This window comes from Nipponia nippon, unplaced genomic scaffold (genome assembly GCF_047370975.1).
Source record: "Nipponia nippon isolate SJK-2023a ecotype South Korea unplaced genomic scaffold, ASM4737097v1 scaffold_23, whole genome shotgun sequence".
Taxonomy (NCBI): Eukaryota; Metazoa; Chordata; class Aves; order Pelecaniformes; family Threskiornithidae; genus Nipponia; species Nipponia nippon.
This window is the reverse complement of record NW_028262340.1, coordinates 3,135,622-3,158,532: the sequence shown is the minus strand read 5'-3', so window position 1 is coordinate 3,158,532 and position 22,911 is coordinate 3,135,622. Positions and strand designations below refer to the sequence as shown.

At 56.4% G+C, this 22,911-nt stretch overlaps 1 protein-coding gene across 1 annotated transcript; it reads right to left on the bottom strand.

Moving 5' to 3' along the window:
• Positions 1-506: 506 nt before the first annotated feature.
• MECR (mitochondrial trans-2-enoyl-CoA reductase) lies at positions 507-9,988 on the bottom strand. Its single transcript, XM_087761037.1, has 10 exons — positions 9,745-9,988; positions 6,100-6,197; positions 5,823-5,954; positions 4,128-4,271; positions 3,942-4,044; positions 3,546-3,648; positions 3,176-3,249; positions 2,635-2,695; positions 2,114-2,186; positions 507-1,789 (listed from the first exon to the last, which is right to left on the bottom strand). Exons 1-10 carry the CDS (start codon positions 9,879-9,881, stop codon positions 1,626-1,628), a joined length of 1,089 nt encoding a protein of 362 aa, XP_087617163.1. The 5' UTR covers positions 9,882-9,988; the 3' UTR covers positions 507-1,625.
• Between the last annotated feature and the right edge of the window lie 12,923 nt (positions 9,989-22,911).

The following is a 22,911-nucleotide window of genomic DNA, read 5'->3' as shown; positions in this document are numbered from 1 at the left end:
CCACGGCGCTGAGGGACATCACCAGCAGCTCCCCCGCTGCTGAATATCGTAATTAAGACCAAAAATTGAAATTAAAATGAACAGCGTGTTGCTTCAAAATGGCCTTTGAAGGGACTCATGGCTCTTGTCCCCCTGCCCTGTTGCCCTGAGGATGAGCCTCATCCTTCCCATTGCAATAACTGGGGGGAAAAATGTCTCTTTGTCTGTCTTGGGGCACAGATTTGGGGCAAGAAATGCTGGTTTTGGTGCCCAACAGGTGCTAACATGGCAGAGCCAGCCCTGTCTGCCCAAAACCGCATCCATCCCGCAGCCGGTTTTAGCAGGACGCTAACTGCTTATTGTAATTAAAGCTTTTGTAATTAAAGCTTATTGTAATTAAAGTTTTATAGGATGGAAAATCCCTGGGATTTAGGACGGGGAAAGGGCCAGGCCGCAAGGGAGCCTGGTGCATTGGGTTTGCCCATTCTTGATGCCGCGCATCCCCTGCCCACCCTCGCACGGCAGACTGAGCACGGAAACATTTATTGGTAGCAACTTAAAAAAAAATATATATTAGACTGATTTCCAAGAGGTTCTTGTCACGATCAGTAGTGGCAGCAGGAACAGCAGCAAAACTGAATTCAAGTCCAGGTATTGCAAAAAGCCCCCCTTGCCCTACACGGGTCCGGCTGTGACCTGCTGCGTGAGTCCTGTCCCCACCTTGAATGCCACCACCCCAGAGCTGTCCCCGAAGGGACAACGGTGTCTTACAGCTCCGTTGCTGTGGCATTGCTGGCTGGTACTTGGTAACTTGGCGTTTCTCTTTTTTTTTTTTTTTTTTTTTTTTTTTTGCTGTTTGAGCTCATTTTTGAGATGAAGTGACGCCAAGGGCTGGAAAAGCCCTTTGGGCCCTTGTCCTCCAGCCTGCATGGGTGTCCCCTGCCCCTGTCCTACCAGCATTGCATGGGCTGGGTAGAGAAAAACTTTTAAAAATTTAGAAGAACAAAAAAAAAAATTCAAAAATTGAGTTTTTCTCTGCAATTCAAGGTGGGGAGTGCCCCCAGCCCAGGGACACTTGGCTGCTGACCTTGGAGGGGGGAACATGGAGGTGGCTCAGAGCTGCAGCAGCGCAGGGGGGGCCGTGCCGGCTGGGAGACGGGCAGCGATCAGCCCCGTGCAACCCTGCAAAGTCACCCAAAAGCAGCCAAAATTCACCCGGAGGGACAGCGCAAACAGCAGAACGACATTGCCAGCTGCTAAGCCAGGCAGGAGGTGGCGGCGCCGACCCCCCAGCCCCCAAAACACGCGCGAGGGGAGCTGCTGCTCTCTTGACACCCTGAGCCGAGCGCGCTGCCGTCCCCGGGCTCCCTGAGCTTTCTCTTGCACCCAAACTCACCCCAGCTAAAGCGAGATTGCAGCCTCCCTCCAGAAGCAATTACGCACGCTGCCATCCATACAAAGCTGCAGAGGCTTTTAAAACTTTAACTAGGCACCCAGAAGTTTAAAAAAAAAAAAATATCAATGATCTGGAGGTTTTTTCCCTAAGCATCTCTCGTCTGCAGACCAGACAGCAAGGGAAAGCCTGGCTGTGGTGGAGCAGCACCGGGCTCAGCCCGCTGCTGCCTATGAGCCGAGGTCTCAGGGGGTCAGAGGAGGAGGATCTGCTTTGAGGACGTGAAGGGCTTCATGGATGCCTCCAGTGCTGCCTTGTAGTCCTGGAGCGGGACCTCGGTGCAGGCCGGTGCGGTGAGCTGTCCCCTGCGGATGAGCTGGCACAAGGTGTCCATCATGCTGGTCAGGCTCTCCTGGTCTGCAGGGGAAGGAGGGAGCTCTCACTGCTGCATGTCCCACGCCTGTGCCGTGCCAGAGCAACCGACTGTGCCCATGGAAACACCCGCCTGACGCCATACAGGGTCCCGGGGACGCCAGGGTGCGATGTGCTCCCAGCTCGCGACGGGGCAGGACCCCCGGCATGGTGGCATCGCCCAGCGCCTGCCTTTCAGCCACCCTGAGGACTATCAGCACTCGCGACACAAGTAACAATGAAGAGGACGGCACCGGCGTGACGGTTTGGCACCCATTCCCGTGCTGACCCGCCGCACCGGTGCCATCCCTCAGCACCCATCTGGCTCACCCTGCGCGTGGTCCTTCTTCCACTGGGTCATCCAGAAGCCACGGAGCCGCAAGTCCCGGAAGATGAACACGCTCTGCGGAGAGAGGGAGCCGTGCACCCAGGTGAGACCCGTCCCCTCCCGGTGCGACAGCGGTGGAAGGTGGCAATGAGGCTCCTCGCTCCTTCATTAGCGCTCTCATTTGTGAGTCAGGGCACAGCGGGATGCAGAGATGCGACTCCGAGGCGTGGAGTCAGGGCAGGTTTGATGCTTAGCATCTGCGGAGCCATTTCCCCACTGGGATTTCACAGCAGCCCAAATCCTCCATAAATAAAGCCCAAGAGGCCTGCACTGGGATGCAAAGCAGCTTGTCCCATAACGGACCCCATCAGTTAAATAAAAAGAAGGTTGGAGGCTCTCCATTTGCAGGCAGGGGAGAGCTGAGCTCCTGCAGTGCCATGCAGGAGCCGAGGGGATGGGGACATCTGCAGTGGGACACAGGGGACATGCCTCGAGGGAAATCAAGAGCATCCCCAGTACTCACCACAGGCACCATCACAGGCTGCTTTGCCATCCCCCCATAGGTGACCACAGTCCCTTTGGGCCTGGAAGAGCAAGGGGGTGTTTGGTTATGCGGTCCCCAACATGCAGCTTGGACCTTGCGACCTCTCCCTCTGCTGTGCCCAACCCCACCGCTGCACCGATGGGGCTGTTCTCGCACCGAGGGCTCCCCCAGTTACCCCTCAGACCCCACTTTCTGGAGCTCCCCTCTCGATCCTATCCACCATTAGCTGAATTTGCAGCTAAATACACCAGTTATACCTGGCCAGGACCTGGTTGGACCTTCATAACTGGAGCTGCCTCCAGCCACCAGCAGCGTTTGAGACACACAGTGATGATGGGTTAACTTTAAGTCACTGCTATTTTCCAAAACCAGTTCTTCTCCACCCATCTCCCCTCTCCAAAACTTCAGTGATGACCAACATCAGCTAACATCTCCAGCCACCTCTTGTCCTCTGGGGGCTCCGGAGCAGGACCCTCCGGTGCTGGCTGCTGTCCCCAAGCCCTCACCCAGCCAAACTTACTGTAGATGCCGCAGCATCTCCGTAGTGCTTTTGCCTCCGACGCAGTTCAGGGCGAGCCGGGGCTTCGGGATGCTCTGCAAGAGTTTATTAAGAAGGTTCCCAAATTGTAGGGCTCCTTTTGAGGATGGGACCGCGGTTCTTGAGGGAGCAACTGCCTTAACCTCAACATTTACCTGGGAGCAGCTAAGAGTCGTAGAGCTAAAATCTATGATCTGGCCCTGCGGTAGCAGCAAAAGCCCTCAACTTCTGGGGCTAAATCCTGATCTAGAGAGATATTTGCCCTTCCCACCATCCCTGCACCCTTTCCCACAGCGCTGAACCACAGGGACAGCCCTGCGTGGTCTCTCCAGTGGGATCAGCATTGAGGTACCTTAAATATATCCTTCATCTCTGGCTTTCTCAGCATCTCCTCCGTGACGACATGGTCTGCGCCCAGGGCCATCAGCCTCTCCACCAGCTTTGAGAGATCAGGTCTGGGGGAGAGGGGGAAAAAAAAAAAAAAAAAAGGACTCAATGAGCCAGAAAGCAGCACCACCTTCTCCTCCCTCCTGCTCAGACGCAGCTTGGGGACAACAGGGCAGAGGCTGGAGGACACCCTGGAGGAGCAAACGGGTTGCAGGCTGAACCACAGGAGAAAATCCCAGGTTGGATGGACAGGACAACCAGATCCTGCCCCCAAACTTGCCTGACCTCCTGCCAGCCTCCAGCCCACGCTGAGGGCAGCTCCTGCTCTGTAGGAGACCCTCTCCCCTCCCTGGGGACTCACCTGTCCCTCACCACGTTGATGGTCTTGATGCCGGAGGCTTTGGCGATCTGGATAACAGCCTGGCCCACGCCGCTGTTGGCAGCGTTCTGGATGACGGAGTCACCTGGATATAAATATATCCAGATTTTCATTGCAGGAGCGACTGGCAAATCCACCCGGATTTCTTTCCACCCGGCAAAGCCGTACCTGGCGCCAGGGTCTCGAAGTCAGTCAGCATGCGGTACGCCGTGCAGGGGTTGACGCTCAGGGTGGCGGCGCACAGCACCGGGATGTCGCTGGGCACTTTCAACAGCGTCTCCTCGGGGAACACCCCCTGCGTCCGCCACGTCCCTGGGGCACCGGCAGCATCGCAGGCAGCGCGGCAGGGAGGTGGGCAAGGAAAGGAAAATGTTAGGAGACCTCAACTCATGCCATAGCCTTAACACTGGTCGCGGCAGCATCACCACGCCAGGCACGGTCTAAATCCCAGAGAATGAATTATGAAACATTTTCCCGTATGGGTACGGCCAAAATACTGCGAGAGGCAGGGGCTGGATCCCCCGCTGCCCACCAAGATTTATCACCCAGCAAAGTCTAATCATTTCCCAGAGGGATAACGGGAGCGGGGCTCCCCGGGCGCAGGGAGTGTGTGCAGAGCTAATGGAAATACTCCCCCCCTATGGATGAGCCCATGCATTCAAAGCCAATTTAGTTAGATTTACTCCCTCTATATATCTGATTTAACCCCCTATCATCCATTTCCTTTTTTTATGTTTAAAAATCTCACATTTGGATCTTAACTGGATTGCTTTCATTCTCCCATTAAGCAAAAAAGCCTTTTAAGAAGAAATAGGCAAGGAACAAGCTGTTAGGCTAAACCAGGACGGACAATTTTTCTGGCCATTGGCATTCTGGAGGAGCACAAGAGACATTTGTTGGAAAATAAATTCTCCTGCTTTCCCATCAGAGCACTATTGAGGAGAAAACTGTAATGAGATGTAACCATGACCTTGCACAGGTTAACTGCTTTATCCCGGGTCTTTAAAGAAGCTCTCAGTAGATGTGACAAAACACGGTTGTTTCCAGAGAAGCACAGATTGCTGCAATGCTTTATAGCGGCACAGAAGCCCCATAAAGGGTCTATGCTATAGAAAAGTAGATTATTTCTAAATTCAAGTTTAGCATAAGCAATGGCATCGCTACTGCTCCTCTTGCAAGTGCTCCGGGTTTTGCACTGCATGTGTCCCCTTCTCTGGGGACCCCCGTCCTTCCCTGGGGACCCCCTGCATCTGCAGAGGGCCAGCAGCATCACTCGCTGGGGCTGGGGATCAGGTACTGAGCTCGCTTTAAAAAAAATACATTAAAAATAAAAATACGTGGCAGAAAGAATAAAACTTATACCAAGATATACACAGGTAAGAAATTAAGAGGTCTTTGTACAGCTCCAGCGGTTATCCCAATGCTTCTTGCCTGAGACAATCCAGCCCATTATATTTATGATTAGGCTAATACGGCACTAAATGGGTTCCAACTGCTGCTTCCCTCGCCCGGAACATTCTCTAATGGAGCTTTTTTTTTTATTTTAAGTCACATCTGATTAGATGTAATCACTATAAGCGGGAGATGCATGTGGCTCTACCCACACCCAGCAAAGACGGTGCTTTGGAGAGGAGCAGTTTTGCTCCGGGACCCCCAAAATCCCCGCACCAGCTCCCCAAGCATCAGTTTGCACGAGAGCAGGACCACGGGTTTACTCTCTGTGCATGCCTGGGCCGCTCCTGGCGGGCTCGAGCATCCCAAAAATCCCCTCAGAAGATGCTTTGCAGGTGGGGGGATGCAGAGGAGGACCTCACCGCCAAGCAAGGATCCAGCGGTGCCGTGGCTCCCGGGGTACGCACTCACCCAGTCCAGTGGTCGCCGGGATGACCCAGTCCCCGGGTTTCAGAGCCGCCACGCGACGCCCAACCTCCAGCACTTCCCCGACGCCCTCGTTCCCTCCCACGGCCGGCAGCGGGGAGAGGATGGCATAGGTCCCTGCCGGGAAGCCGGAGGTGAGCTGCGGAGCCCGTCATACCCCAGACCTCCCCATCCCAGGAGCCAGCTCCAAACCCTCCGAGACATCCCGCCGGGAGCATCCCGCAGGGATCAATGTACAAAAAAGATGCAGCCAGCACGTTACCTTGGATCATATTGATGTCAGCAGGATTGATGGGGGCTGCCAACATCTTGACGTGGACATCGGAGTCCCCCAGCTTGGCCACCTCGAGGTCCTTTAGTCTGAACAGGGAGAGACAAAGGAAAAGTGCATTAATACAGGCTTGGCTGACGTCTTCTGCACTTTGGTTTAAGCTGGAAAGAGCCGCCTGTATCACCTACACAACACATTAGACTTAAAATAAACAGCACTGTATTCCCCGCCTCATCTATATTGCTGTAGCCTGGTCTCCTCCAGCAAAGAAATCCGACGTCCAACTTAGCCGAGCCCATCGAGACTCCTCTGTGCCCTGGGAGCAGCAGGGAGCAATGCCTGTATCCACCCCTAAACCTCACACCCTCAGCCGGGGTGAGGAACAAACCCTAAATGCTCACTGCCTAGAAAAAAGCCCCTCCAAGAGGGCTGATGCCCCCAAGCCCTTTGCCATGAGGCTGTTTTAAATGCAATGAGGATGCTCTTACACCAAGGGAAGAGCAGGGCTGGGTAATTTAGCTCATCTCCCTCCCAAAAACGCATCCTCCTGGCATGCACGGCCCCGGGGAACTGCAATATAAAGCTTTTGGGATACCTTGGGTCTTGCAAGGGGAGGGAAAAGCTCCTCCAGAAAATCCAGCAGCACTGTGACAGAGACCAAGGGGAAAGAGGAGCCGGGGGCTCGATGCCTGCCTGACCCATCTCCCAGCCAGGGCGAACCCATCCAGCCGTGCCCGTTTGCAAGATGAAGCCAATTTTAACTACATTTAAACGAGCTGGGGGCTCTGTGAAGGCAGCCAATTTCAAGAGCGGTTATTTGCCGCAATTACACCCCGCTAAGTGCATGTCGTTAGGCACAAAACACCGAATTTCTTTCCATGGCTTGGCCTATGCTGTCAAAGTGGTTTCCCCCTTCCCTCCTCCAAGCTGCCCGCCTGATTTGGAGATGACTTTGAGGTTTGAATTAAACAGCACCGTGCGCATGTCAGAATGCATGGGAATTCGCATCGCCGGCTGCAGCCCCGGCTCTAGGTCCCGCGTACGCCCCAGTACTGCTTTTGGGTGAGGGCACCAGGCTCCAGCTCCTGCTTTCAGCAGCAGCCACCCAAACAGAAAGCCCACAGCCTGCACCTCTGCTGAGCACCCTTGCTATACGGGAGCACCCCCAAGCGCTGAAATCCTCCGTCTGCACCATGCAAATCCCCCCCTGCCGTCACGCCGGCTGCCCCGTCCCTGCACACCCATCTCAGGGGCAGGTCTCCGGCTTTTGCAAGTATTTTCCTCTCCTAATTAGCCATTAGGATGATGAGACGGGAGGGAGGCTCCCAGGAGGGTCCAAAAACCTCACTTGGAGAGCCTGGCATCAGCCAGGTGCAGGATACGGCCCTGTAGCTGCTGAGTATGACCAAGAGTCCTGACTTGGGTGGATTTTGCTCAAAACCCTGCGTTTTTGGCAAGGTTATGAATTATGAAGCTGGGTGTGTGTCTAACATCCAGCACAGCGGCTGCTGTGCAAACCACCCGCCAGAATTAGCAGGATGAAGTTAGCTCCTTGCAAACCCGCTTCAAACCGAACTGCAAGGCTTTGGCAGGCAAACATGGTGTCTCTATCCTGTTTAAGGTTTAAAAAAAATAAAAATAAACAAAAAAATCAGCATTAGAAGACACAGGGACCCATTCGGAGGCATCGCTGCCGATGGGCACCCATGCCTCCCGCTCCCCAGCAATGCGGTCTCCATGCCGTGTGTATTTTTCTGCCTTGTTAGGCAGCAAAGTAAATCATTTTGGATTTTGCCACCCTCTGCATGTCTGACTGATTGAAATCCGTTCCTTTTTCTTAAATGAGGTTAAATATTGAGGTTAAAGTTAATACCATGCAGCACCTCTGCACAGCATCAGCCCTCTGCCAACACCTTGGGCACAAACCCGCCGCTCAGATTGCCATCACATTAAAAAAATTGGATTTATATTAGACAGATGGACAGATTTTTGATGGAGGCTGCTCAAAGCCAACTCCCCAACAAGATCCCACGTCACCAAGCAAAGTAACGCTCCCTAATCTTAACAAATTCAGCAGGTTGCGCAAAAAAGCCGCCGTTTCATCTGGCCGGGGGGTTTATGGCGTGTACTGCCCCACTTTAGCATTACGGGAACTCAGACCAGAAATCTGCAAAAAAGAGAAGTCATGAAGCACAAGACCGGCCTTGCACAAGCAACGGGGTGAGGGCAGCAAATCTCAGGAGCGGGCAGTGGTGCCAAGCACTGTTGCACAATTAAATGGTCATAAGGAAACCCAATCATCCATCCCCCAAAAAACCCCGGGGGTTCGGTGTCTGGATGCACCGGGATGACGCATCGGCACCTCCTGCATTTCTAGGGGTGACCTGAGCTGGTTCAAGCGAAGCAGCAAGTCCTCGAGGTTTCCTCCCTTGAAAAAAAAAGGCCTAAAATCCACCAAAATGTGACATCTCTCTTGCAAAGGCTTTTTGACCAGTTCAGAAGGAAAATCCCACGATGACGCCGAGCGTCCCCAAAAAACGCTCACGACGCCGGCTTGGTCCCGTCGTTGGGGCCTCAAAAAGAAACCCCATCAATGCGATGCAACCGAAGACGAAGCCGGGGCGCAGCGAGGGTCTTGGACCTCCCCATCGTACCCCAAATTAAGCAAGAATGGGTTTCCTGGGAAAAACACGTGGTTTTAAGGCAAATTGAAGGGGTGGCAGCAGGCGGGTGGGGGATGGGGAGGCAGCCCCCGGCACACTGTGGGATGCGGGAAATGGGGCACCCCCAGGGTCCCCCTGCGTGCTTGGGAGCCTCCAAGCACCCTTGGCCCTGCCCCAGGGGTCCTGCAGGGAGCTGCACCCCATCCCCGCCCCCCGCTGCCCCTGGGGTGGGCAACCCCCGACCCCCCCTGCAATGCACCTCCAAAGCAGCCCACCAGCACCCCCAGACCCACACACCTCATCCGCACCTCCCCACTGCACCCCCACCCCCCACTGCACCCCTCTGCGAGCCCCCACCCCATACCCATGCCCCCCACTGCACCCCCACCCCAGCCTTGCCCCTACACCTGTACCCCCCTCTCCCTGCAATGCACCCCCAGCTTTGTCCCCACCCCATTCCTGCACCCCCCATGGCAGTGCACCCCAGCACAGCCCCCCCACCCCCACCTGCACCCCCTACTGCAATGCACCCCGGTATAGCCCCCCCACCTGCACCCCCTACTGCAATGCACCCCTATCTTTGACCCCACCCACACCCCCTACTGCAATGCACCCCGGTATAGCCCCCCCACCTGCACCCCCTACTTCAATGAAGCCCAGCGTAGCCTCCTCACCCCATACTTGCACCCCCCTGCAAGGCACCCCTGTTTTTGCCCCCACTTGCACCCCCTATTGCAATGCACCCCAGCATAGCGCCCCCCCGCGCCCCCTGGCAATGCCCCCCATTGCTCCCACCCCATTCCTGCACCCCCTACTGCAATGCACCCCCAGCACAGCCCCCCCCCCATACTTGCACCCCCTGCAACGCACCCCTATCTTTGCCCCCCCCCCCCCCCCGCACCCCCCACTGCAACGCACCCCAGCACAGCCCCCCCCCGCCCCATCCCTGCCCCCCCGCCACGCCCCCCCTTACTGCACGACGGCCGCGGGCTCCCCGTGCCGCTCATAGAGCAGCCCCCGCGGCGGGGACCGCGCCGTGGAGGAGCGAACCCGCGCGGGGGGCACCGCGCTCCGCGCCCCACGCAGCACCCGCGCTGCCGCCCGCTGCATTCGGCTCCGCTCGGCTCGGCCCGGCCGCGTTCGGCTCCGCTCGGCCCGGTTCGGCTGGGCTCGGCACTGCTCAGTTGAGCCCGGCGCGGTCACCAGCGGCGTCACGAGGGCAGCCCCGCCCCCTCCGGGTCGGCCCCGCCCCCCGCCCGCCCTTAAGGCGGCTGGGCCACACCTGCGATGAGCCGGCGGGGTCTCTGCGGGGCGGCCCGGGGGTTTCCCGGGATTACCGGGGCCCGGGTCCTCCTTCGGGGCTGATTTATCCCAAAACGTTCCTGAAAATATTATGTGTGTCCGTGTCAGCGCGGCGAAGGCGGCCCCAGCTCCCTGTGCCCAGCAATGCCAGCCCAGAGGCCTCGCTGACGGGCGCAGGAGCATCCTACAGAGCCCAGGGAAGGGGTCCTTGGGCCTTGGTGCGGGTGGTGAGACATTTTGGGGAGAACAGCCCCTTTTCTCTGCTTTATTAAGGGTGATTTATGGTGATTTATGAATGGCTTCCAGCCACCCTGGAAGGGACGTACGTGCTTGGGATCGGCAGGGAAAGCTGCACGGCAAATGTGAATTGGATGAGTATTTAAAACAACAGATGCCTGGCATGAGTGGTGAGAAAAAAAATTCCTAATAGTAATTTAATTCAATGTTTTGTATAATTATCGTGAAGGAAAGGTCTCATTTATTCTTCCAATTAAAACTGATTAGATCAGAGGGAGAAAAGGGAAGTGAAGACGCCTGCCTTACTGATCGACCTGTCACGGCAGAATAAACAGTGGATTTTAAAAATAATTTCATGTAGAGATTGGACTTCTCCGACTGGGTGTCGGGAGCAGCTCAATAAATCCTGGTTTGCTCAACGTGGTCCCCTCGCCAGCCCGGGGGCTTTGCTGCTCCGCCGTGGCCCAGAGCATCAGCGCAGGTGAGAGCCCGGCGGCGGGGCCGGTGCTGCGGTCCCTGGGGCGGCCTGGGAGCCCCCATGGGGGCCTGGGCCTGGATCATAGCAGCGTTCAGGTTGGAAAAAACCTTTAAGATCATCGAGTCCAACCGGTCACCCAGCACTGCCAAGGCCACCACTGAACTATGTCCCCAAGCACCACATCTCCCTGGCTTTTAAATCCCTCCAGGGATGGGGACTCAGCCCCTGCCCTGGGCAGCCTGGGCCAGGGCCTGACAGCCCTTTGGGTGAAGAAGTTTTTCCTAATATCCAACCCAAACCTGCCCTGGCGCAGCTTGAGGCCGTTCCCTCTCATCCCATCGCTTGTTACTGGGGAGAAGAGACCGACCCCCCCCGGCTCCAGCCTCCTTTCAGGCAGTTGCAGAGAGCGATGAGGGCTCCCCTCAGCCTCCTCTTCTCCAGGCTGAGCCCCCCCAGCTCCCCCAGCCGCTCCTCCCCAGCCTTGGGCTCCAGCCCCTGCCCCAGCCTCGCTGCCCTGCTCTGGCCACGGTCCAGCCCCTCCATGGCCTTCGTGGGGTGAGGGGCCCAGCGCTGAGCACAGCATTCGAGGGGCGGCCTCACCAGTGCTGAGCACAGGGGAACGATCCCTGCCCTGCTCCTGCTGGCCACACTATTCCTGATACAAGCCAGGATGCCATTGGCCCTCTTGGCCACCTGAGCACACTGCTGGCTCGTGTTCAGCGGCTGTTGACCAGCACCCCCAGGCCCTTTCCCGCCGGGCAGCTCCCAGCCGCTCCTCCCCACGCCTGCAGCGGTGCCTGGGGTTGTTGTGCCCCAAGTGCAGGACCCAGCACTGAGCCTTGCTGACCCTCACCCAGTGCCTGGGCCCATGGCTCCAGCCTGGCCAGAGCCCTCTGCAGAGCCTCCCTGCCCTCCAGCAGGTCAACGCTCCCGCCCGACTGGGTGTCACCTGCAAACTGACTGACCCTGCGGCTGGATCCTGCACCTCCCGGAGACTTTGATGTTTGCAGGCCTGGGAGGGTCAGGCTTCCTTCCCTGCCATATGGTAGCTGGGTTTCGATGGCCATCAGCATCACCAGTAAACCCATCCTCCTTCCCTTCCCACTCCTCCAGTCCCATTTTCAAGCTCCTGATATTTTATTCCTGCAAAATTGCTTTGCAATCAAACGATATCCAAGTGAGAAGTTACTTGGCTCACGCCCAGCAGATCTCCTGCCAGCAGCTTGTCCCCAAAGTGTCCCTGTCCCACTGTCACGGTGCGCATGGGCCCGGGTGGGCACCCGAAATCAGCCCGGGTCCTGCTGGGGAGGGTCCCTCTAGGCTCAAATAACCCATCTCTAAGGCTGTAGTGATCTGAAATGAAAGATCATAATCAACTTCCTTGCTATTTCACATTGGTTTTTTAAGGAAAAAAAGGAAAACACTTTTTTGGGGGTGTGAATTCATGTGAGCAGAAGGTTCGAGATGAAGGAAAAGTGCAGTTTTGGAAAAAAAATCCTCTTCAAAGGTGCTGCTGAGGACTTTTCTGCCTCCCTGCTCTTCTGGGGTTGGATTTGCAGCTGCTTTCGGGGACGAGGGAGGGCTCGGCTCGGCGCGTCCCTGCCGAAGGCTCTGCCAACAGACGAGGGGAGCAAAGAGAAAAAGAACTTTTCTCACCGATGTCTTCTCTTACGAGACATTTCGGTGTCGCTTGTAACAGGAGTGGGTGTACAAATCTTCAGGCACCCGCGGGGTTTGCTGATCGGTGCTGACAAATGCACCCACAAACACCCTGCGCTCGCCGAGCTGATGGCACCTGTGTGCCGCAGAGCACTGGCACCGCTCGTGACGCTGGTTGCTCTCTCCCAGCAGGGTGGGACGACTCGAGGAGCTGGATGGAGGGACAGGGGGGGACCGGGGCGATATTCACCCTCCTTCGAGCTGAATCCACTGTGGGAGGAGGTCGGCCAGACCCTGACACATGGCATTGCATCTCCCTGCCTCCCTGGGCCACCTCCGTCATGGGATGGCGATTAATTCAGTATATCCATTTCCATCGTATTAAATTCAATACGGCATCAAAACCCAGGCAGATAGGAGTGCTGGGGCGAGCAAAGTCAGGATGGATTGCCAGCCCTTGGGCTGCCGGAGTTGGCTTCCAGCCCCTTACATGGATGCTGCCAGGGTGAAACCCCACACCGGCGCCGGGGACCTGGCCTCCCGATGTCAGGGCGGTCGCAGCCGTTGGATGCAGAGAGGAACTCGATGACCCCATGGATTTCAAACCACATTTTCTTGCTCTAATTGGCAGCACCCCCTCTTTTACTCAGCCTGAATCAGCGCGTGAGGCTGGGTTTGCTCCCTGCTCTTGCAGCTCCGGGGATGCCCCATCCATGCAGTGAGTTTGAAAGGGCTCAGGGCAACCCCATGCCACTGGTGACGGCGCTGCGTGGAGCCAGCGAGTGACAGCAGAGCCACAGAGGGCAAACCAGGCTCTTCCCATCTCCTTGGTCTGGTGGGATCCTGAGCACATCCATGGCCTGGCAGCATCTTTACCACTGGGGAGGCACGGTCCTCAGGAGGCTGAGCGGGGTGTGCAGTCATCTCCAGCATGGCTGGCCGCATTAAATCAGTGCTTTAATCCAATCACAGCAATAAAATAATAGGATTTTAATAGCCTTAAAAACTGCAGCTTTCCGAGGGTGCTCAGGCTGCTCCAGATTTTTTACGGTGGGGCAGCTGCATGAGCGGCTTCGGGCACGGCGGAGGATGCTCGCGATGCAGGCGAGCCTGCACGCTGGGAGACGCGGGTGCCCACGCTCTGCACCGCGTGGCGAAGGGTTAATAACTAATTACACCAGCAAAATGAGATGCCTTTCCATAGCCTTAGAAATGTATGCATTTGCAAATCAGGGCTGGCAGACAATTTATGATTATTTTGTTAATGTTTCTCCTGTAACAAGCACAATTTCCTGGTGATTAATGACTACTTCATCTCCTGAAATTGTATTTTTTTTAGGAGAGATGCATGAAAATCCACTTTGCAATTGAGGGTTTAGGAGTGGGTGGGGAGAGGAGGAAGAGGAGACGGTTCCTGAGCACCCGGCGCTGTGGTGGGAGCTCCGGCCGGGGAAGGAGCGATGCTCTCTGCTTCCCTCTGCCTTAAAACCCTGTTATTGTTAATGAGCTATGATTTGTCACAGCCATTGATTAATTTGACTAATTCCTACTTGTTCATGGCTGGAAAGCAAAAGTGCTGCCGGTGAGGTGGGTTTATTCTTGCAGAGATGGGGACCCCCTGGCCCAGAGCCTGGGGGGATGCGGGGATGGGTGGGAGCAAGTGCTGGGTGACACCAGGGTGACACCAGGGGTGACATTTGCTGTGATTTTATCCCTAAAACCTCAAGACCTGTTGAGGACAGAGAATTTAGCCCCTGGTTTACAAGGACGAGTTGAGCCCAGCACGTTCAGCCCGACCCCGGGAGCCTCCTGTGCACTGCGCTGCCTAGCACTTAATCAAGTTAATGTGGAATTATTAATTAACAGCTTACAAGATCGACACGCTTTTTAATTAAGGAAAATAATAATCTATTGCCTTTTCCCTTTTTGGTGGAGAAATTGAAGGTGTGTCTGCTTCGCTTAGGAATAATTAAGAAAGCTGAGGCTGGAGACCCTGGCGTGAAGGGGGGTTCCTTTGGGGGGTGCTGGGTGTTGCATCTCGGTGGCCTTCCCACGGCAGCCAGATGTGGTCCGAGCACTGCTGGATTTCCAGGAGACCCCACACCCTCGCAGGTGTTTTGGGTCGGGATGCCGGGCTGGGATCCCAGGGCTGGGATGCACCAAGAGGACAAGGTTTTGTAAAACAATCCGCAAAATAATTCCCTTTTTCAGGCAGAGAAAAGGATGCTCCGCAACACCCGTGGGGGAAGGCGGTCGATGGGCTGCACCGTCCCACCGAGCATGGAGCCCCCGTCTCCACCAGCCCCTTCTCCCTCTGTTCGCCCGCTCGCTGCAGCCGCTGTCCCGTCCTCTGGCGTCCGTCGCAGGTCCTGGGGCTGGACCCGTCCCCACCACCTGCTTTTTATAAGGTTTAGGAACAGCTCGGCTGTTATTTTCCCATTTCGAGCCCCCTTCACCCCAAACCCAGCAGCACTGGCAGAGTCCCATCGCTCTGCCTCCATCGCCTTTTTCTTAGATGTGCCTGAATCTTCGAATGAAAAATACCTTGTGCTTAAAGGCTCCTTTACATAATCCTCAGCTTATCCCTGAATCCCTCATTTAACACCCCAGATGCTGCTGGACAAACCCATCGACTCTATTGAATCCTTCACCTAAAAATTTATGCCCGATGCTCCTGGCTTGGGGCAGATGCGACTGGATGCCCAAGGAAGCTTTATTTTTTTTAAGCACACTGATGGCTGCTTCTTGCCCCTCCAAATTTTATCCCCCTTTAAATTGTTTCATTGTCAGATAATAAAAAAAAATATGGAAAGAAGCGCACCGTTCGGCGGCTAACGGAGAACTGCTGAGTTCTGATCCTCTGCCAATGAGATGAACAAGGAGGCTTCATCCCGAGCCATAAATAAGGAAGGAGAGGGAGATGCTGAGAGGCTCCAGCTGTGTTGCTGCCCGCTAGCTCTGCCTGCGAGCAGCGTGACCTCGGGACATCGTCCTTGCGTGGGCCCTGCTGTTGCTTTTCCTATGACTGCTTTTTCCCGTGCCGCTCATATTTGGGTTGTGCAACAGAGTTGGTCCATCCCGGGACTCTCAGTGGTGATTAATGCAAAAATCATCCTGTTTAGGCATCTTTCCAGCTTGGGGCAGTGCAGGATTGGTGTCGGGGGGCTGATGCAGAACCGAGGTGCGATGCCCGCGGGGCGTCATCCAGCCGGGCGGAGGAGGGCCAGGGGTGAGATGCTGCTTTTGGGACCCGTGTTGCCGCAACGGTGCCCAAAGGCATCACCCCTGGCTGGCTTGGCAGGGAAGATCTCTTGAAACATCTTGAAAAGATGCCCAGGTGAAGAAAGGCATCAAATCAGCATCTTTTAACCTTTTTAAACTGTATTTTAGCTTTTCTTTTGTCCTCCCCCCCGCCCACGGTCCCAGTGCGTCCCCATTCTGCTCCCGTTGGCTGCAGACCCGGAGCATTTCCAACACTGCAGGGAACTGTGAGCGGGAACCGTCTTATTTGGGAAAAGAATTGATCGATCTCTGGGTTTTGCCAGTTCAAAAGCTGGTTGGTTTTGTTTGTTCCTGTTCTGCTCAAATGCCCGACGAGCTCTTTTTGTTGGAAACTGCCAAGCGCGTCCTTTCTCCGACGGGGTTTGGAAAATCACCAAGCCGGAGCTGCCGATGCTCAGAGAAGGACAAAGAAGAGGGAGGCGAGCTGACTCTTCCCCCATACATAAAATTGAGTGAAATAAAACCAAACAGGCTGTAAAACCAAATTTAAAATAATAATAAATCAATGCAGGAACCAATATTGTTCCCTCCTTTCCTTTCAGTTGGATTTTAAATGATCGGGGAAGGCTGGTTGCACACCCGTCTCCGTGCTCAGGCTCCAGCCCGTCAGCACCGAGAGACGATGATGAGAAATTTGAGCAATATCCAAACCCCAGGTCTGAAAATAAACCGCTTTTGCGATTTTGGATGTGATCAGAGACCCAAACCGCCCCGGCTGATTTACATCCCCTCCTCCCTTAAAAAATCCACCCCAAGGCAACAGCGGAGGAGACAGCACAGAGTTTTGTTGTAGATCCGCTTGATTTTAATGCCTTTATTCTTTTTTTTTTGGATCAAAGTCATTTTATTGCAAGGTTTAGGGGTGGGCAAATCCATGCAGCTGGGATTGTATCTGGTCTGGGTTAAGTGCTGAGCGGAGGGACAGATGGACAGTGCGTGGTGCTCTGGAATATTTTTGGGTTAAAAGTGGTTTGTAAAAATCCCACGAGCAAATGGGATGCTCCTGGACAGCTCTGGAAGAGGGCAAGGGACCGATTCTGCCCCTCGTGTCCCCAATAACGGGATTTTTACCTGTTTTGCACGACAACGCCGGCGGATGCTGGGTTTGGGACCGCAGGGAAGCACAGAGCTATTCCCCCACTTCACCCTCACCATCATGGAGGTCTTTCCAGGCATGAAAAAAAGAGATTAAAAAAAACCCCAAAGTGAGATAAATAAGCCCAAAAAAGGGTGGCATGGAGGAGACATTGGGGCTAAGCCCACCCGGGCGGCAGCGCAGTGGCTGGGGAGCGGCTGCGGCACGGGGTCCCTGGATGCAGCCCCTGGAGCATCGCGGTGTGCCTGGAGGTGACAGGGACGGTGCCGGTCCCTGCTGAGTCCCCATGGCTGTCACACCCCGTGAAGGACAGAAACGGGAGGTTTTGGTGGGGTGGCAGAGAGGGAACGAGCTTAGCCCTAATAACAGCGTTGGGATTTTACGTTTTGAAGCGGAGCCGCTGCCTCGGACCGTTCCCTGCCAGCCCAGGAGGGAGGACCTGGGGTTTTTGCATCACTCTAACAAAATCCCTTTAAAATCCTGCTGGGGGAATTTGTGGGCACAGGGAGGTCAGTCCGAGCTGGCCAGGGCAGTGCTGCCCTGTGGGGCTGGCCCGGGGTTTATGGGTGCCTCGCTGGCTCCGGAGCATCTCCCGCACCGGCTGGGATGCTGCCGTGGGCCCTGCCAGCCGTTCCGCCTGCAAATTTGGGGAGATTGCATGCAGCCCATGGGACAGGCAGGGGTAGCTTGAGAAAGCTCCTTCTGAGATGGAGAGCAACGTTTCTCCTTGCAATCAGTGCCTGGGGTGAAAAAAGCACAGTTTTCTGGATGCATGTGGTCATCACACCACGCGTCGGGCATCTGTGAGGCTGTGCCACCGAGCGCTCAAAAAAATGCTGTCGGAGCAGCGCCTGGGCGAGGATTCAGCTCTGGGTGTTGGGCACTGATCCTTGGGCTTCCCAGTTCCCCGCGGAGAATCCCCAGCACCCTTTGAGCACACACCAGGAGGCAGGCTGGCAAGGGGTCGGGTCTTAAATAACAGCTTCTTCTAACATTTTCCTGGCTATTTTCTCTGGGAACACTTGTTCATTCGTTGCATTGAACAGGAATAGGAAGGTTTATTTGGATGAAGACACAGAAGTTATTTCATCCTTTCAGGCTGTGATAACTCATCTAATAGCCCCATTACATCCGGGCACGGCACCGTGTCGGGCGTCTGACCGCTCCGGGCTGGACGGACGGGGAGGAGAGTGGCGAGATGAGATAATCTATTTTGTCTGTTAAGAAAGAAAAAGGATTTTTGGCATTAGTGAAAGGCAGGTGATTTGAGAAAATAACAGAGACTTATTAGAGATAAAGAACTGGATGGGGGTGTAATAGGTATAGGTATAGAAAAAGAAAGAGGGGGATGCGGCGGGAAGAGGGAGAGAGCCTGGTGTAAAGGGAAAAGTGGGAAAAAAAGTAGAAGGTAAAAATTGAGGGGGTGAAATTGCTTAAATTTCAGTGCAGGCTGCTGGGGGTTGTGTCCCTGCAGCTCTGCAAGAGCCGTTGGCTGCGGGGAAGGCGCCGCTGGGAGCGATGCCCGGGGAGGTGCCGGCCCCACGCCCTGGGGCTTTAATGGGGAAAATGGGGAATTATTTACGCTGGCAGCAAATGTGGTATTCTGTAGATAAATTAAAAATTAAAGGGTTTTGGTGTGGAAAGCCCTGGTCAGCGTGGAGATGCTCGTCCAGCTGGTTTGGGTGAGGCCGGTGCTGCAGCTCCGTCCTGCGGGTGCTGGGGTACGGGCTCAGGGCAGCCCCTCTCCCTCGATCGGCCTTTTTATGGAGATAACTGCGAGCACAAAAATCCCCCCCAAAGCACTGTTGACTCCTAAACAGTTCAAAAGCCCCAAACCCCAGCTTTTTACCCCCAACCTGTGGGAACCCAAGAGATGTGGTGAGGCCGCGACGGCTGCGTTTGAGGCTGCTGTCACTGAACACCCCGGAGCTGAAAACATTTATCCTTTGAATGGGAGGGACGATTTCAGTCGAGACCATTTGCAATCATGGCAGGGCCTATATTTTTCCTGCAAATGACTATACTTGAAGAGTGATTACTTCATTTTAACTCGATTGCTCCTGCAAGGCGCTCGGGGGCTGATGGCAGCGGGGAGAAGGGGCAGGGGAAGGGCTGGCGGCTGCAGGCTCATCCTGCCAGGTGCTGGGTGCTCGCTGCCCCCCGACCCCTCAGCTCTCGCTCAGGGTGGAAGGAGATGCTTGGGGAGGGATCGAGGATGGGATTTGCACCCCAGGAATGGGATGGAGCTTGGCCCTGGTGGGGCATCACCACCTCCACCCCTGTAGCTGCATGGAGCAGTGCTGTCTGTCCATCTGTCCTTCCTCCCTGCTTCCCCCTGTCCCTCCTTTCTTCCCTCCATGCAGAACAGGTGCTGGGCTGTGCAGGATTAGTGTCATGCCGTGCAGGATGCGTGCTGTGCTGTGCCACCCCCAAAACCATCCCTGCACCCCTGCCTGCACCCCTGGCTGTGCCCCAGCACCGCTGCGAGGGATGTCCCCCCCAGCTCTGGGGGACAGTGACAGTCCCTCCCCCACTTTCAGACCTGTTAAACAGGATTTGAGCTGGATGTGCTGGAGGGGAGCTGTCCCCACCCAGAGCCCCGTGGGCAATTCCTGCTTGTCCCCAAACCTGCTGGCCATGAGTGCACCCCCTCCTTGCATGCACACAGCCCTGCCACGCACCCCCTCCATGCATGAATACATCCCATCCATGCATCCCTTCCATGCATGTATAGATCCCCTCCACGCATCCCCTCCATCCATGCACACATCCCATCCATGCATCTCTTCTATGCATGCATACATCCCATCCATGTGTCCCTTCCATGCATGTATAGATCCCCTCCACTCATCCCCTCCATCCACGCATGCATCCCCTCCACGCATGCCCTCCATGCATGCATACATCCCATCCATGCATCTTTTTTATGCATGCATATATTCCCTCCATGCATCCCCTCTGTGCATGCATACATCCCATCCATGCATCCCTTCCATGCATGTATAGATCCCCTCCACTCATCCCCTCCATCCATGCATACAGCCCCTCCATGCACCCCGTCCATGCATGCATACATCCCATCTGTGCATCTTTTTTATGCATGCGTATATTCCCTCCACGCATCCCCTCCACACATCCCCTCCATGCGTGCATACATCCCATCCATGCAGCCCTTCCACACATGTATAGATCCCCTCCACACATCCCCTCCATCCATGCATACAGCCCCTCCATGCATCCCCTCCATGCATGCATACATCCCCTCTATTCATCCCCTCCACGGATCCCCGCCACACATACATCCCCTCCGTGCATCCCAGCAGCACCACCACCATCCCGGGGGGCTCCCCCAAGCCCCTTCCCCGGGGGAAGGAGCCCCCCGGGAGCTGGCGGCTGCCTGCGCCGCCTTGCCCTGGGCCAGCGCCAGCCCTTCACGGGGAACAAGGCGCCTTTGTGGAGCCCACGTCTCCCTCCGGCTCCTCTCATGCAAAATTCGGGCCGCGTCCCCGGGACGGGTGGCAGGTCCAGGGTGCATTAATGGTCCTCATCAAGCAGCATGGATATATTCCCCAATTAATCCCAGAGCTCACCCGAGGAGGTTGTGGTTGGGCTTTTTCCCCTTGTGACTCACCACCGGGTGGTTTGGGCTGTGGGGTGACGGAGCGGGATGGTGACCTGCCGGGGAACTGGGGACAGTTTTGTTGCAACATGTTGGCTGAAAAAAAACCCCTTCCCATTTCGGTTTGCAAAGCAATTGGTTGAGAAACACAATTTCAGGGTTTAAAAGGCTGTGGGAAGCACGGTGCATCGCTTGAACAGGCTTGTGCAGCTTAAAAGCTCCATGTTTCCAGGTCGGTTCCCCAAAATCCTGGAAATATCCTGCTTCTGCTTGGGCTCAGCTGCATTTCCCTTCCTGAACTGAGATGTTTCAGTTCAGCTGCTGGAAAAAACCCCAAGATATTCCTCCCCAGCCTGTCCCCAGCCCGTCCCTCAGGTGCTGAATGACCCAGCTCCTCTTCCCGGTAGGATTTTGGGGGGCTTTTCCCCTTGATACATGAAAAAGCACCAACTCGCCCATCCCGACCTCTTAGGGGAAACAGCAGAGCGACGGTCGGATCCTGCGACATCCCCAGGGACGGGGGGGACCCTGCAGAGCCAGCACCGCACCAGCCCCCTCCTGCCTTCGCTGCCGTGCATCTTAAGCGGCTTAATTCCTTTATCGGGCATTATTTTAACAGGCTTTTAACATCGCTGGGAGAGGATTTGTCAGGATCGCTCCATGCTCAGCGTGGGGCAACGCGGTGCCGGTGCTGGCTGGGGACGGGGCTGCATCCGCACCCGGCTCAGGGCTGGTGTGGTTTGGAGAGAGGTGCCCATCGCCCTGCGCCTTCACCCCGAAGTGTGCTGTCCCGGCTGGGGGACACGCAGCGTGCCGATGGCGGGGGTCTGACATGTCCGCTTTGGCCCCGGAGCCCTGGGGACAGACACATCCCTGCGAGTAAGTGCCACTGCGGTGCTAACCTGGCTGGGGAGCTTGCTGGGAGCAACTGGAGGGAATGGGAAATGGAGGGAATGCGTTGCACGCCCCTGTGGAACAGGGAGGGGTGACACTGGGGACGCTGCCATGGGGTGGGGTTGGGGCTGGCAGCTCTGGGGTGACCCCAGCCCTGCTGAGCCCCTGCCGCAGGGAGCGGCTGTGGCCTGGGAGGAGGAGGCAGGGAGGGGGCTGTGCAGTGTCCCCAGGGGCTGTGCAGTGTCCCTAGGGGCTGTGCAGTGTCCCCAGGTCAGTGCAGTGTCCCCGGGGCTGTGCAGTGTCCCTAGGGGCTGTGCAGTGTCCCCAGGTCAGTGCAGCGTCCCCAGAGCAGTGCAGTGTCCCCGGGGCTGTGCAGTGTCCCCAGGTCAGTGCAGCGTCCCCAGAGCAGTGCAGTGTCCCCAGGGGCTGTGCAGTGTCCCCAGGTCAGTGCAGTGTCCCCAGGTCAATGCAGTGTCCCCAGGGCTGTGCAGCGTCCCCAGGTCAGTGCAACATTCCCAGAGCAGTGCAGTGTCCCCAGAGCAGTGCAGTGTCCCCAGGTCAGTGCAGCGTCCCCAGAGCAGTGCAGTGTCCCCAGAGCAGTGCAGCGTCCCCAGGGGCTGTGCAGTGTCCCGAGGTCAGTGCAGTGTCCCCAGAGCAGTGCAGTGTCCCCGGGGCTGTGCAGTGTCCCCGGGGCTGTGCAGTGTCCCCAGAGCCGTCAGTGGAGCCACCTGTTACCAGCAGATTCCTTTGCTCCGCTTGCGCCAGCGCTGGGGCTCTGGGCAGGGGACATGATGCGCGCGGAGCCATGGGGACAGGAGAGTCCCCGGGGCAGGAGCACACTCCCAGGCCGGCCCAAACACAGACGCCCCCCAGCACCCCCGCAACCCCCACCCTTAGCCTTCCTCCCCTCCTCCTCCTCCTCAGGCCCCGCGAAACAGGCTGTTATTTTTAGCTCTGATTTAGCCGGCGCATCCCGGGTTTTCCACGTGCAGCACGTCAAGCGATCCTCCCGTCCCGGGGAGCGCCTGCCGTGATTTCCTCGGCAAAAAGCTCTTCAGCTCCCAGGAAAAAGTCATCTTGGAAATGAAGTTGCAACGATGCAGCCGGGGCTGGGATTAAAACCACAGCAGCATCGGCCTTTCATCATCGATGCAGGTGCTACTGGGGTGCCCGGTCCTTCGCCTGCACCCCAAGAACCGGCTCCGGGGCTGGTTTGTCCTCCCCAGTTTTCCCGGCAAGAGTTTCTCCGGGATTTGACCCCAAATAAATAAGCCAGCCCGACGTGGTGAAGCAGCACAGCAGCAGCCCGGGGATGAGCGGAACCTGGATGAAGCTTTTTGGCGCTGGCGGGCAGCGTTGTCCCGTTTCCAGGGCTGGGAGCTTCCCGGCGGGTTCACGGGGCTCAGCGACACCCGGGTACCGTCCCCCGTCCCCCCCTCGCCCCGCTGGGTGCTGCCTGCTCTGGCAGGACAGGGCTGCGTCGCCACAGGGTGCTGCTAACGTCGGGGCTTCTCCCTGCGTGATTTGGGGTAAAAAGCCCTGATATTTTGGGGTATCGTTCCCTTCGCCTTCC